At 48.5% G+C, this 14,671-nt stretch overlaps 2 protein-coding genes across 2 annotated transcripts in view; both read right to left on the bottom strand.

Moving 5' to 3' along the window:
* Nucleotides 1-585, bottom strand: part of DIAPH1 (diaphanous related formin 1) — a 97,469-nt gene extending 96,884 nt beyond the window's left edge. Inside the window, exon 1 of the mRNA XM_082622313.1 lies at nucleotides 353-585. Within this exon, the coding sequence (XP_082478439.1) occupies nucleotides 353-469 (117 nt within the window). The 5' untranslated portion in view covers nucleotides 470-585. The remainder of the gene's footprint in view (nucleotides 1-352) is intronic.
* Nucleotides 586-2,416: 1,831 nt separating this feature from the next.
* On the bottom strand, nucleotides 2,417-14,553 carry HDAC3 (histone deacetylase 3). Its single transcript, XM_082623742.1, has 15 exons — nucleotides 14,431-14,553; nucleotides 14,241-14,323; nucleotides 12,843-12,985; nucleotides 10,597-10,678; nucleotides 10,409-10,465; nucleotides 10,233-10,288; nucleotides 9,710-9,843; nucleotides 9,121-9,201; nucleotides 8,678-8,751; nucleotides 8,458-8,522; nucleotides 6,923-7,012; nucleotides 6,739-6,797; nucleotides 6,408-6,487; nucleotides 5,938-6,095; nucleotides 2,417-3,065 (listed from the first exon to the last, which is right to left on the bottom strand). The coding sequence occupies exons 1-15, from the start codon at nucleotides 14,483-14,485 to the stop codon at nucleotides 2,996-2,998; spliced, it is 1,287 nt and encodes a 428-aa protein (XP_082479868.1). The 5' UTR covers nucleotides 14,486-14,553; the 3' UTR covers nucleotides 2,417-2,995.
* Nucleotides 14,554-14,671: the final 118 nt, after the last annotated feature.

Genomic DNA, 14,671 nt, shown 5'->3' with positions numbered 1-14,671 from the left:
AGGCGTGTTCGGGTAACGGAGAAAGAAGAAAGGAAGTGGGGCTGCGAGGGAACAGATGGGGCCGCGACCGGCCAGGGCTACGGGGGCTAAGAGCAGAGCGCGCGGGCTGGGGGATGAGGAAGCCCTGAGGTTGCCGGGGCAAGAGCCGGTTGGGACTCCGGGGCTCCGGGAGGTCCCGGAGCAGTCGGAGGTTGGGCTTCGGAGCCCAGGACCGAGCAAAACGAGGAAGGGAGGCGGGGGGTCGGCTCCCTAGAGACGGGCGTACACCCCTGGGGCCGGCTGCGGAGGTCTCCGGGGTCCGGAGGGCGGTTACGGGGCCAGGCTGAGGGAACCGGGTGGGAGGGACACTCACAAATTTCTTGGATTTGCCGCCGTCGCCGCCCGCCGAAGGCAGCTCGTCCGGGCTCCGGCCCTTCTTCTTGTCCCGGGTCCCGCGGCCGGGCCCCGGGCCCCCGCCGGGCGGCTCCATGTCCAGGTTCGCGCTGCTAGTGACCCCGAGACTACGCCGCTCCCGCCCGGCAGCTCCAAGCCCGCCGCCGCCGCCGCCCAGCAGCTCCTCAGCCAGCCGCCGCGCCCCGCCTCATTAGCATGCCGGGCTGCGCGCGCCTCATGAATATACAACCGCGACGCCTCGCTCCCGCCCGCCTGCCCCACTTCCGCCCGGACACGCAGCCCCTACCAACGGGGGAAGGGAGGGGGGGTGGAGGAAAGCCGCGGAAGCGCACTACCTGCCTGGCGGGCCTAACCATTCGGACCCACGTTGGGGGGGGTGATGGTGAGTGGGCGGTGCAACTCTCCCGGACAGCGCCCCCTGGCGGTTGGAGCGGCGCAGGCCTCCCTGCTCCCACGCAGTGCCCACGTGGCTGTAAAGCCTGGACCCTCTCAAACTCCAGACCAGGATATTATTATCTGAACCAAACATCTCATAAGACAGACTGTTATCTTTGCAGAAAATTTAGTGCCGGGCTTTCCAGGATAATATAGTTTTTATGTGTGCAATACCCATGGAGCACATGAAAAAATAAAGTGATAGCTACCATTTATTGAAAGCTATGTACAAGAACAGAGCTTGGTCCAGGGCCAGCGCTAGACTGAAGTCGACTAGCTCTGGAGTTAGATTACCTAGTTCTAAATCCCAGGTCTACTACTTTCCATGTTTCTAATCTGGAAAAACTAGTTATTGCTACAGTGTGCCTGAAGCTTAATAACAGTTAACCATTTACCATACACTCGTTCTATGCCAGACTCTATGCAAAAACACTCTACACCTATTTTCTCACTGAATCCTCACAATGCCATGTGATAGATTCCACTACTCTCACCATTTTAAAGATAGGAAATTTGGACATCGACAATTGAAGTGACTTGCCCAAGGACACATAATGAAGTGACAAAAAAATTAAAACCAGGTTGGTCTGACTGCCAAGCCCTATGTTTAACCAGGATTCCCTACTGACATAAACCAAACCTGAGTGAAAAGAACAGGCATTCTCCAAAAGTGTGTTCTTTGCTCTACTAGCTTGATTCCTCCCTCAGTAATTTCATCTATTCTCATGAATAGCTACATCTGTCCCTTGTGTGAAAAGCCTGTGGTACCCAGTAAGCCCTCAAAGTCTAGACTTATCTTTCCCACAACTGGCAAAAGATTTCAACTGCATGTTCCTGGAGGGCAGTCAGTGACTCACTCACTAGGAAGCCCAGTGCTAGGGTCTCTTATATTACAAAGACTCTGCCAAGCTGGCTGGCTCCTAAATCTGACCTTCATCTCTTACCTTCCACTTTCTAATTGCCTGATGGACAGTTGCACAGAGTTGTCCAGCCCACACTTCAAAATCAATTTGTCCAAAACAGTTCAAAAGCTACTTACTTTCTATGCTAGTGTTGAGAAACGACAGGATCAGAGCATGGAAGGAGTGATCCATGTATTACTCTTCTTTCTTGAACCACTGTCTACATCTACTATAGCATTTATCTTACTCCCTACTGGACTATAAACTCCTCCAGGGAAGAGTCCACGCTTGTGGCTACTACAATATCTAGCATCATTCTTCACACAGACAATGAAGATAAGAAGCAACTGCTTATGTCAGTCACCATTTTATCTCAGTGTATCCTCACCAACTAGCATCACCAATCCCAACACCCGGGTTCAAAAACCTGAAGTCATCTTCTACTCCCTCTCTTAAGCTAGTAATCTGCTCAGGTTTGTCTAACTCTTAACTAAAATGCTCTCTTAACTCCCTATATATGAGTAAGAGAATCCATGTAGAATACATATATACAGGTTCTAATGTAAGGTGACTGCTGAATGAATGTTAACTACGATTTTTATTATATACATCATCACCCCATTTCCTCTCTCTTCATAACACAGGCAGCTAGCAAGAATTAAGAATATTCCCAGAAAGGCAAAAGGTACAAAAAATACCAACTTGGTTTATTGAATAAAAAGGGTGGTAAAATGGACATAAAGCCAGAAGTTAGAACAGGACATTTTCACATCCTCCCCCATCTCAAAACTGCACTTCCCATCATCTGGGTTAAGGTGTTAGGGAGCCAGAGCCCCCTAAAATTCCTTACTCTTCACCTGCACTGGAAACAAGGCCTGCATTAGGAGAACCCAGGAGGAAGTCAAAGGCAACCTTACTCCTGTCTGCCCCCTCACCCCTAAAGTCTCTGGGTTAGAGGGAAGTAGGGAAGGAATAAGTGAGCCAGAAGGGCTGGGACTGGCCTCTAGGGCTCACCGCCCAAGATGTCCTAGAGATGGCTATCCTTGTCCCCATCCAATCCCTAATAGGTACCATTCTCAGACCTTGGGAGGGAGAAGAGAGGGGATAGTTGGTTCCAGAACAAGATGTGGTCTCCAAACCCTCCCCCAGCGTTGGTAAAAGCCCTGAGAGTAACCTGACCCGGGGTGGAAGAGCCACACCTTTTCCCTCCCACCCAACCAAGAGGTAAAAAGGAATATCTGGGGACATAGCAAGCCCAGCCACTCTTAAATCTCCACGTCGCTTTCCTTGTCATTGTCATGGTCTCCATCATAGAATTCATTGGGTGCCTCTGGCCTACAAAGCAAGGAAAGAGAGAAAGAGAGGTCAGGCTCCCACTCTCCAAGTTCCAATCTTCTCCCACATAGGCACCCTCTCTGGAGCCATTTCTCAGGCCCCCATTGTCAGGGAACCACTCCTCTCCTTCTGCTGGTAGAGACTGATTGCTATTCATTCATGCATTCATATAGTCAATAAACATTTACTGACAGACTACTCTGTGCCAGACACTGTCATAAGCCTTAACAATAGAGAATCAATCAGACAAAATTTCTGCCTATCCTCAAAAAACTCACTGCATAAATGAGACTGACAATAACTAACAAAGTAAAAACATAAATATGGTCATTTCAGATGGTGGAAAGCACTATGAATAAAATGAAATAAAGGGATGTGGCTGAGCATGATGGGAGGAAACAGGTAAAATTTCAGACAGGATTATCAGGAAAGGCTGTTCTAACAAGGTAAGACCTGAAGTCTGAGAAGAAGCTGGACAGGGAAAGATATCAGGAAGACCATTCCAAGCTGCAAGAAAACCAAGTACAGAAGTTATAAGGTGGATGGAGACTGATGTAGTCCAGTGAGAAAAGGAGGTCAAGATGGCTAGGGGAAGTGTGCACAGAGGAGGGTCATTAGAGATGAGACCAGGGACACAGGTAAGGGCCTTTTAAAGCATGCAGGGCCTTTTAAAGCCACCGTCAGAAATTTGGATTTTCTTCTAAGTGCAATGGAAAGGAGCATTTTTAGCAGAGGAGTGATATACTATAAACCTGCAGTGAGCAAAAGGATGTGAAAACAACGCAAGGTCCAATAAGTACTCAATACTGCTCTCTTTTTGGAAAACTATTCTCTGGGAGAATATGTGTAACTGAATTATCCTGCCCACGGCTGATAACTGAGAAAGAAGGAAGAAAGTCATCAAAGAGAAGCCGGGAAACAAAGTCAGGAAAGGCCCCTCTGCCTGGAAAGCAATGTCTCAGTTACCTCTAAGTGCACAAGGGTTAAAGGTGAGGAGTCAGAGACTCGAGTTTGACTCTCAGCCCTGATATTTAACTAGTTGTGGGACTTTCAGAAAGTTACTTAGCCTCTCTGAGCCTTAGATTCCTCTCCTGGTAATTTAAGAATAGCGCCTCTTAGGGTTGTCTGATGGCAAGAGACTGATGACAGGATGACACTGTATCATGTATGTTTTAATATAAAGCACTCAGTAACAGTCTGCTGCTTAGCAAACCCACAAAAAGTGGTAAAACTTATTACTACTCTGCAAATGATATGCAAGCTGGAGCTATAGGCATCAAAGAAAAGGAGCTCAGTGGGTGGTCTGATGGTGGGGCTTAGGACAGGAAGAGGCCTGAGGCTTCTGTCGGCTGTTGAGAGCAGGCTGTATAATGCAGAGACAAGGCCCAGATACCAGCCTGGAACTACAGATGAAAATAAAACAAACTTTGCCAAAAGGAAGAACTTAAAAACAGATTTTTAAGAAAATCAATTTCCAAAAGTCAAGCCCCAGAGACCTGGAGAAGTTGAGAAGGAGATGAGGGGTCAAAAAGGATCCCTGAGGCCAGATGTTCAGATACTTCCTCAACCAAGAGAGAAAATAAGGGGTTACTCACGGAGGAGAAGGGTTGGAGTGGTCCCAAGGGTCTAAGCAGTAGCGCCCAGGTCCAGAGGAGAGACCTGGAAGCCTGAACTCTAAGAAAGAGAGAAGATTCTGGAAGGGACTGAGAAGCCCATCAGACTCTGCAGCAGAGCCAGCTCCAACATCTAACAGTGCATGGGAGCAGGACCAGGTGTCCTACAAGCGTCCAGCTGTGGTTATCCCCCAGTCATGTAAGGAAATCTGTTCTCTATTAAGTGCATCTTGTTTCTGCACTTCTGGGTTCTGCTGTCTTTTCCCTTCATTTTTCAGAAAAGCCGGGTTTGGGGTTTTTTAAAAAGTCTATTCTAGTCTTTTTTTCCCCCTAATTCAGTGCATCTGTAAATATTTTAATATGTATCTCAGAAAGGTAAAGACATAAAAACACACACACATACACAATACAACTGAGAAAATTAACAGAGGAAAGAAATCTAAGGGCCTTTCAAGAGCAGTACATGGGCAGTGACCTGTCCAGCTTAGAATCTGGAAGGAGTGAGTAAAATGCTGGCAAGAATATAAACTGTTACAGACTATGGAAGGCAATTTGGCAACAAATAAAAAAAATTTTAGTGCACACAGCCTTTGACCTAGCAACAACAATTCCAGGAATCTCACCCACTCAAACAAGCATGCAAAGATGTATATGTACGGGGATTCACTTTCATACTCTTTGTAATATGGATAAAATGGGAAATAATGTAAATACCCGTCAATGGCACTTGGTTAAATTATGCTACATCCACACAATGGAATATTATACAGCTAATAAAATAATGAAGCAGATTTTTATATATATTAGCATGGAAAGATACACTGTTATGTTAAAAAAAAAGTTGGAAATTGTAGAACATATATAGAGTAATCCAACTTGTATTAAAAAAAAAAGACTGCACAACTCTGAAAATGAGTGTATGTGTGCCCTTGTGTTTATATGTGAATGTTGAATAGTACCGTTGTAATCTATAGAAAAAATCTGAAAACATAGAAATCAAACTATTAACATTGGTTACTTTGTGAAACGGGTCTGGGATCGTGTAAAAGCAAACTGAACATATTTTGGTACTGTTTAAAACTTTTACAACAAACATGTTACTTATGTCATAGAAGCAGGGCAGAAAAGTGTGGGATTGCCACATATCAAAGGAGAGAAGCCAAGGACAATTAGGCTAATGCCCTCTAATGTACTTTTTCCCTCTTAACCTCCCCAAAAAGCTTGAGGGAATCCCTTGCTCTCAAGTCCCTGCCCCAGACCTGCTGTAATTCTCCTCGGGACCCCTCTCCTCTGCGTCAGCCTCATCAGTCCTGTCATAGGTTAGGAGGTCTGCCGGCACATCGTGAATCTGGACGCTAGGTGCATGGTTCAGCATCTTCAGGTTTTCAAAGATTGTCTGGCGGATCTGGTCCAGATACTGGTTGGGGATGAGGAATAGACAGTGAGCAGCTCCCAGTGATTCCCAGGGCATCTATGCTTCTAACTGCCTTTTGCCCCTACTGTCCTAGTTTCAATCCCACCTTGCATCTTAGTTTGAGTCTCCCAGCTGTTAACTGTCCCTCCTCCCAACCCTGACTGCTTCTGCTTTAACCTGGGCTGCCTCCTAGCTGCTAACAGTGACAGTGATGGCTGAGAACTTTCTTTTCTTCCCTGGTTTCTCTGACTTCCCACATCTTGGACCTCTCCTGGACTCCCCCGCCCTGGTGCTCAGCTTCTCCGAGCTGCTGACCTGGCGTGAGTTCTGATTCTCGATGCGGGTGCTGACATCTGGATGGAGCGTGAAGTCCGGGGCAAAGTACTCAAAGTATTCTTGGGGGAGAAGGAGATTAGGAGGAGATGTTATGGCTCAGATAGAGGCAGGCAGGTCCCAAGACTTGTCACTCTCTTTCCTTTCCATCCAAAACCCCTACATAATAACTGCCCAACCTTTTTCCTGACCTGGGTCCAGGGGTTTAGTCTGCAGAGCTCTGAGAAAGTCAAAATTTCCACCTGCTTTCAAACCAGGCCATTTTGGGGTCTTGTGAAAATGGCCCTCCTGTTCTGGGGGCATCGGTCCTTACCACTGTAGGGAAGCTCCTCACTAATGGCCTCTTCTACTAGCAGCGATGTCTCATACGTCCTGAAACAAACCAGCAGAGGGGGGCGGGCTGAGCAAGTGGGCTAAAGGGCCCACCTGGCCATCTCTCAGGGAGCCCCTAGCTCACACTGGACAAGGGGGAGGAGGAAAAATGGGGGCGTGCTCACCAGCAGCGGGCAACGTTCCGGACAGTATAGCCACCACCACCTAGCACCAGCAGAGGGATGTTGAAGCTCTTGACATATTCAACGCACTCCCTGTTAAAAGGAACCAGAGGAATGGGTGGCAGAAGTTACCAAAAGCCAAAGTATACGCTTCTAGATATTGCCTGGAAAGGTGCACAAGGAAACTAGAAATGTTCTCTATCTTGATCTAGGCAGTGAAAATCACTGAGATATATCCCTGAGATCTGCGCACTTTAGTATCCGCATGTTGTGTCTCAATAAAAACTTTAAAATAGGGTGCACTCCTACCTCTGTCCTGCTCAGCACCCACCCTGGCACCCGACCTGTTAATCAACTGTTCTCACCAAGGCACCAGCAAGTGCTGTCAGTTTAGCCACCAAAATATAACTCACATCATTTGCTTCTCTCCATCAACCACCTCCTCCAACTTAGCATCCTGCCTACACAACACCAATAGCTTCCTAACTGGTCTTCCCACTTCCACTCCTGTGTACCCCCGTGGCCACCCCAAACCTTTCTCCATTCAGCACTCAGAGCAGTCACTTTAAAATATAAGCCAAGGGCTTCCCTGGTGGCGCAGTGGTTGAGAGTCTGCCTGCCGATGCAGGGGACGCGGGTTCGTGCCCCGGTCCGGGAAGATCCCACATGCCGCGGAGCGGCTAGGCCCATGAGCCATGGCCGCTGAGCCTGTGCGTCCGGAGCCTGCGCTCCACAATGGGAGAGGCCATAACAGTGAGAGGCCCGCGTACCGCAAAAAAATAAAAAATAAAATAAAATAAAATATAAGCCAGATCATATCACTTCCCCATTTAAAACCTGTCTAAAGTTTCCCATCACATCTGAAATATAATCCAGACCCCTTACCAGGGTCTAAAGGCTCTGCACAACTCCACCGCTGCCGACTTCTCAGACCTCATCTCAAACCACCTGCAGCCTGCTCTCCCTGTCCCTACCTTGCTGGTTTTACTTCATCTCCTCCACTATACCAGCTCTGCCCTGTCTCAGAGCCTCTGCATGGGTCCTTCTTCTGCTTGGGATAGACCTCCCTCTGCTCCTTTTATGGCTCGCTCCTTTTAGCCTCCAGGTCTCAGCTCAGAATTTTGGGAAATTCTTTCCAAATCGTGCTATCTAAAGTAGGTTCTCCATTGTTATCCTGTGTCTTAGCTTTCTATCTTTTTCCTTCATAGAATTTATAACTATCTACCTGTCTTGTTTGCTTACTTATTTTTTGTCTGTTTCCCAGGCTAAACTGTAAACTCCATGGGAGTTTCCCCACTGCCTCCCCATCTCCTAGTACAATGCCTGGAACATAATAGGTGCTTAATAGAAACCTACTGTGAATGAATGACCAACTGGGGAACACTGTTTAAGGTGACATTTCTGGTTCAAAGTACAACATGTACCTATTTTTGAGTCCCAAAAGGAGGTGAGGTCCATTCCCCAACTACTCCCATTCCATGTATTGAGGCCCAAGGCCACGTGAAAACCTGGGGGAGTGGAAGGAGGGCAGGTCTCACCCATGTCCTCGAATGCTGAGGTTGAAGCAGCCCAATCGATCACAGCCCAGAGAGTCAGCTCCACACTGCAAAAAGCAAAACCCAAGGTGGCTACAGTGAGATAACTACTCAGAATGTCACAGGTGTCCTTCACTTCCCTTCCCCCACCAGCCTAGGGACTCTCCTCTTTCCTGCTCTCTTCCCTCAAGCCCAGTGTCTGAGGAGGCACTGACAGTATTACCTGGAGCACAATGCACGTGGGTTGGTAGAAGTCCACCACCTGGTTGATAACCGGCTGGAAAAGGTGCTTGTAACCTGGGAGAGGGCCAAAGATGGGCACCTGGCACCCCAAGGGGATGGGGAGACAGGGAACAAAAGGAAAAAGGGGGTTCAGAGAGCGTGGAGCACAGGAATGGGGTAACCCAAAGGGGCAACCATTGGTTCTGAACTTCTAGGTGGGGTCTGATGAACTTCTGGAGTGACTGATGCAAGCTAATGACCCTCTTCCCAGAAAAATGCACATACAATATGTTGCATACAATTTCCAGGGAGTTCACGGTCCCTCTGAAGGCCATTCATCCTTAAGGACACCTGGCCCAACAGTAGACAACAGCAGGCAGAAGAGGTTAACTCAAGGAGAGAGGGAAGGAGCCTAGTGAGCGCAGAGAAGACTTCAGTACATACTCTGGTCATCAATGCCATCCCGTAGGGGCACATTGAGGCAGTAGTAGCGGCCACTCTCTGCTCCAACTTCATACATGTCACCTGTAGGGAAGTGGGGGGTGGGCGTGGCAGCGGTGCCCAGGAGGTATCCACAACTCAGCCGCTTCAACCCCCACTGTACTCCGAGGGCCTCTCACTCCATCTATGTGTGCCCACCACTCACTCTCTCGAACCACTAAGTCCCTTGCAGCTTGCATTCATTCAACAGATACTTTTGGAGGGCCTACCAGGAGCCAAGCTGGGAGCTAGGCACTGGGGATACAGCAGTAAAGAGAACTAACGAAATGACTGAAATCCCACCAAGCTTGTGTTCTTGGGAGGCAGACATGACAAGGTAGGAGGCAGTGAACAAAACAAAACACCACAATAAATTCAAGCAGCAGTGAGTGCTCTGAAAAAAACAAGCCGAGTGACGTGGCAGAGTAACGGGGTGATCAGGAAAGGTTTCTCCAAGGAGGGGGCCATCTGAGCTGAGACCTGAGGCTGAGGAGGAGAAAGTCATGGTAAGAGCTGAAGAGTATGAAGGGGACAGACATTCCTATTCCCATACCTGTGCCAGGGAAGAAGTAGTTTCCGTATTTGTGGAAGGACACTGTCATGACCCGGTCAGTGAGGTAGAAGGCTTCCTGAACCCCGTCACCGTGGTGGATGTCAATATCAATGTAGAGCACCCGAGGGTGGTACCTGGGGTGAGGGCAGAGCCAGGGTCTGAGGCAGAGGTGAACCCCAGGAGGAAAACCCCCCAACCCACTCCTCCCAAACACAAGGTCTGGAATTATGAAGAGTCTACTTTGGCCCAAGTCACCTGAAACCTAATACCACCAGTTCCCTAAGGGCAACCCTGGGGCTCCAGCCTGGAGGCAGGGACAGGAGAGGGATGTGCAGAGAAGGCTGAAATGTGAGCAGGCAGCGGGGAATCTGCAGCAGAGCACAGGAAGAGGCAGCCTGAGAAAAGCATCAAGAACTTGGGAAAAGCTAGTGTGGGGTGGAGGTCAGGGTCAGGGCCAGGGCAGTCTAAGACCTCCTCAGCCAAGAGCCTCTTAAGTCCCCCCATCTCCTCCCAGGCTACTTACTTGAGCAGCTCCAGGATGCCAATCACAATGTCATTGACGTAGCAGAAGCCAGAAGCCTATGGTAAGAGAGTGGTCTTACAAAGAGAGGAAATACTCCTCCACCCAGCTGCCCCCTGGTCATCCTGACCTCCTACCCTACAGTAGCTGTTGTCTCCCCCATCTCCTCCCTCACTCACCTCAAACTTCTTGGCATGGTGCAGACCACCAGCCCAGTTAATGGCAATATCACAGATCTGAAAGACAAACACCCAACTCACAGTCCTTCTCCTGCCCACCGCCAAAGCTGGGAGCTCAGGATCAGGGTTAAGGCCTTGGATTCAGGGACCCACAGGAAGGGGGAAATAGGACTCGGGGCTATGGTCACCTTGTTGTTCAGCTGGGTTGCTCCTTGCAGAGATGCGCCTGTGTAACGGGAGCAGAACTCAAAGAGCCCGGGAAACACTGGGCTGTAGGAAGAAGAGCAAGTTGGAGCCCTTTTACCTTTGTCCACTCCCTTCCTACACCTCTCTCCCTACCCCGGAGCCCTCTGATCTCCATGCTTCAATAATCCCCCTGCCCCTCCTACATACCTGAGTTATCTGCAAATTTATCTGACAAATATTAGACGAAACCATGTACCGAGCCTTTTGCGAGGCACTGGATGGGAAGTAGAGAAGCCCAGTGGTAGTATTCCCTAGCTGCACAAAGAGCACTTACAGGCCCCAGCTGTGGCCTGAGGGCTGACTCTGCATTCCCAGATCTATAAAGTGAACTCAGAAATAGCAGCAGCAATCACACAAAAAACAAGAAACCTCCCAAGACGCATGTAACTGAAAAACCCAACGGGCAGGGCAGTGTGTGCAGGACAGACCACTGTGACTGGTGTGGTCAGGAAAGGCTTCATGGCATGAAGCTTCATGGTGGTGTGAAGGCTGAGAAGGCCTTGGAGAGGCTGAATGGGGAACAAAGGGTATTCCAGGAAGACACCCTGTGCAGCAGGGGTGTGGGGATAAGGTTGGGAAGGTGCTCAGGACCTCTATCCTCCCGCCCAGGCTGCTTCTATCGGGAAGATCTTTCAGGGAAACGATTAGTGTAGTGTTTAAAAACCTAGGCTCTGGATCTGAATCCTGCCACCTCCACTGACCAGTTATGTGACTCAGGCTAAGTTACCAAAATCTCCTCAAATTTCAGTTTATGTACTTATGCCTACCATCAGGAAAAGGACTATTACATCTCACGGGTGGTGTGAGAATTAGGTGGATATACCAGTAACCTCGGCATAGCAGAATAAGTACTCAATAAACTGTAGCTGTCGTAGGAAACTATAGGATCAACAGCCGTGTTTCTTCAAAAAATAAATTCAAAGGAGAAAAGGAAACATTACAGGTTAAAAGTCTTAAGAGACGTAGCAACCAAATATAATATGTGGACCTTGTTTAAATCCTAATTAAAGTAATTCAACTGCAAAAAGGAAAAAATGTGAGATGATTGGAGAAATTTAAGTACTGATTGCATATTTGATATGAAGGAATTACTGTTAATTTTTCAGGTGTGATGATACTGTTCACTTTTTTTAAAGAGTATCATTCGGAGATATATAGTAAAGTATTTATGGACAAAAGGGTGTGACATCTGGAATTTGCTTTAAAATAATCTAACATGGGAGGATACAGACGAAGTAAGATTAGCCATTTGCTCTAAGTGTTGTAGCTCAGTGATAGATGTATGTGGGTTCACTGTACTTTCAGAAATGTTTGAAATTTTCCCTAACGAAAAGTTTAAAAATGAATTGAGTAGATGGCAGCTGTTGTGGTCACTATATTTTTGTGGATGTAGACTAGAATGGAAGCAAGGATCGTGGCTTATCTTTGTTGTCCACCTTCTTCCCACAGGGCCTAACTCTGAGTCTACTTCTTATGATATGAGTTCAACGTAAATGTGGTAGTGTCTAGTGTCTAGTCTCACAAAAGTGTCTTGCTTTTTAAAACCCTTTGATGACTTCCCCCTACTCAAGAGGTTAAAAACCCCAATTCATAATAGGGCTGTTTACTTTTCAAAGGCCCTACCTATCTCTTTAACCTCGATTCAGATCACTCTCAGATTCTGTGGGCAGCCTTTTTTCTGTTCCTCAAATAAGTCTCACTCTGTACTACCACAGACCCTTAGCACATGTTGTCCCTACTGCCCAAGACACTCTTCCCCTCACCCTCCATCCTCTCAACTACCTTTCCTCTAATTACCTCCTACTTTCTTTAGATCTCAGCTCAATCTTTATTATTTCCTCTAGGAAGCCTCCACTGACCAGCCCCCGCCCAGGCTAGAGAATTCTCCCATGTATACACTCTCATAGTCTGTCATGTACCTCTCCTTCAGAGGCCTTAGCACAAGTGCAATATTAAAATTGTTTTGCTGTTGATCATTGCGTCCCTAGCATTTAGCACAGGTCCTGGCCTAGAGCCAATGACCAATAAATATTTGTTGAATAAACAAGTGAGTAAATGATGATTCATTGACAAGTATCCCCCCTCCATCATATCTTCCCACTGCTGCCACAAGGCCTCACTCAAGTACTCTCACTGAAATGCCTGGCAACAAGGTGTCTGGCATCAAAGGTCCCAGTCCTCCCCTCACCAGTCATCGCCCACGTTGAAGGCATTAAGGCTCTTGGTGAAGCCTTGCATATTGGTGGGGCTGACTCTCTGCAGGAAGTCGATGTAGTCCTCAGAGTGGAAGCGGCACATGTCATGCTGGGAGGCCTGGTATGGCTTGAAGACCTCGGATGGAAACACAAGGTGAACTCAGGCAGGGTCAGTCCCACTCACTGGGCTGAGACTGCCCACACTGAGCCCAGACTTGGGGACTGTCCAAAACCACACACAGCAGTCCCCTCGCCCCCCAATCCTTGTTATTCTATGAGACAAATGTCAGTGAAGAGAGACTCTGATTAGCTTGGTGGTTTATTATGATCAAGCCCCCTAAAGACCACTGGGCTTGCCTTTTCCATCCCACCTCCAGCCCAGCCTTTCCTACCTTCTCAAACCTTAACCCCCTTCCACCTGCCCTGTTCCTTGGATCTCCTCTTCCTGATTCTCTTCATACTCATCTCCCCTGGGCTCTTGATGACAACCTTCTAATTAAAACCCAAGATGCCCAGGTGCTAAGCCAGAGATTTATTATCTTTTGAGGGGTTCACACACTTCTTTAGAAATTGGACAAGAGCAAAAAGTTTTTCTCTCCCCAGAAAATGCTCAAAGGCACATACTGGCAAACAATTTCAAGAGAGTCAGGGACTCATGCACTAACATCACCTCAGTCTTTTCTACGACCAATTAACTTGTCTGTGCCTTAGCATAAGCAGTGGACACTCATTCATACTGTTGACTAATTCCCCTTGCAATGCATCAGGGCTGAGCAATATGTTATAATCACATATCACTGCTATAAATTCCAGGCCAGGGACAGACAGCATGTGTATATCCAGGAGATGGAGGGATAGGTAGTAATTAAGTATAACTGTGGGGGGGGGGCGGTGGTATTCTAGGTTGAAAAGGGAATACCCAAGACATCCCCTTCTGTCCAACACACACATACACAGAGGGCTGCAAAGTCCTCCCTGGAGCTCTAGCTTGGAGGTGGAAAGAGGTGGCAGAGAAGGGATGGGAATGAGGGTAAACCTCACATCAGATACAGTGATCCAGTCGCCTTCCCTTCTTTGAGGCCACAGAACTGCCTTAAGATGCTGGGGAGGGAAAAACTGTCTTCAAACCAGCCCCACTCCACCCTAACCCTAGGCCAAGAGTTGGTCCACTTGAGGTCAAAAGGTGGCCGACCTAAGGTGAAAAAGTGTCTCTCATTACGTCAGTGGATGCACCCACCAACACTCTGCATATGGGGGTGCTCCTGGTTCCTTCTACCACCTCCCCACACTCTAGGGGTGGGTCCCTCTTGGTGCATTCAGTGCAGCCTACCCATCCCTAGAGCCGCAGCTCCTCCCCACCCTCAATCCCCAGCAGAAGCCGCGAGACTCACGATCATCTTCTTATAGAGACCGTAGTGCAGGACCAGACTATGGGTCAATGCCAAGCGATGGGGCTTCATAGGGTGACCAGCCCCTGGGGGTGAGAGAAGAGAGTTCGTCAGCACACATCTCTGGAGTTGTAGTCCCGACCTCGAAACCTCCGCGTCCCGAAATCCCTCGCCTACAACCTTGTTCCCTCACCGTAGTGGAAGTTGCCCACGTCGGGGTCGTAGAAATAGGCCACAGTCTTGGCCATGGTGCCGGCGGGACCAGGCCCCGCGCCTCCGCCGCCAGCCTGGCCGCCTGCCCCACCCCCGGTCTTGCGTGCTGCGTAAGCACGCAGCCTGCCTCTGCGGAACCGGGAGACCTAAGCCGGCCTCCCTTAGACCACGCCCAGGCCACGCCCCCTGCGGAGTTCCTCCCTCGCCTTGCTACGCCCTTC

This window comes from Mesoplodon mirus (genome assembly GCF_964341445.2).
Source record: "Mesoplodon mirus genome assembly, chromosome: 5".
Lineage (NCBI taxonomy): Eukaryota > Metazoa > Chordata > Mammalia > Artiodactyla > Ziphiidae > Mesoplodon > Mesoplodon mirus.
This window is presented reverse-complemented; position numbering and strand designations above follow the sequence as displayed.

What these genes read in the sequence shown, in the direction of transcription:
- HDAC3 (XM_082623742.1), bottom strand. Translation starts at nt 14,485, where the DNA reads ATGGCCAAGACTGTGGCCTATTTCTACGACCCCGACGTGGGCAACTTC. An exon ending in GGATGGCATTGATGACCAGA is followed by an intron (nt 8,752 to 9,120) that starts GTATGTACTGAA and finishes GCCCTCTCCCAG; the next exon opens with GTTACAAGCACCTTTTCCAG. An exon ending in CTCAGCATTCGAGGACATGG is followed by an intron (nt 7,013 to 8,457) that starts GTGAGACCTGCC and finishes TCCTTTTAACAG; the next exon opens with GGAGTGCGTTGAATATGTCA.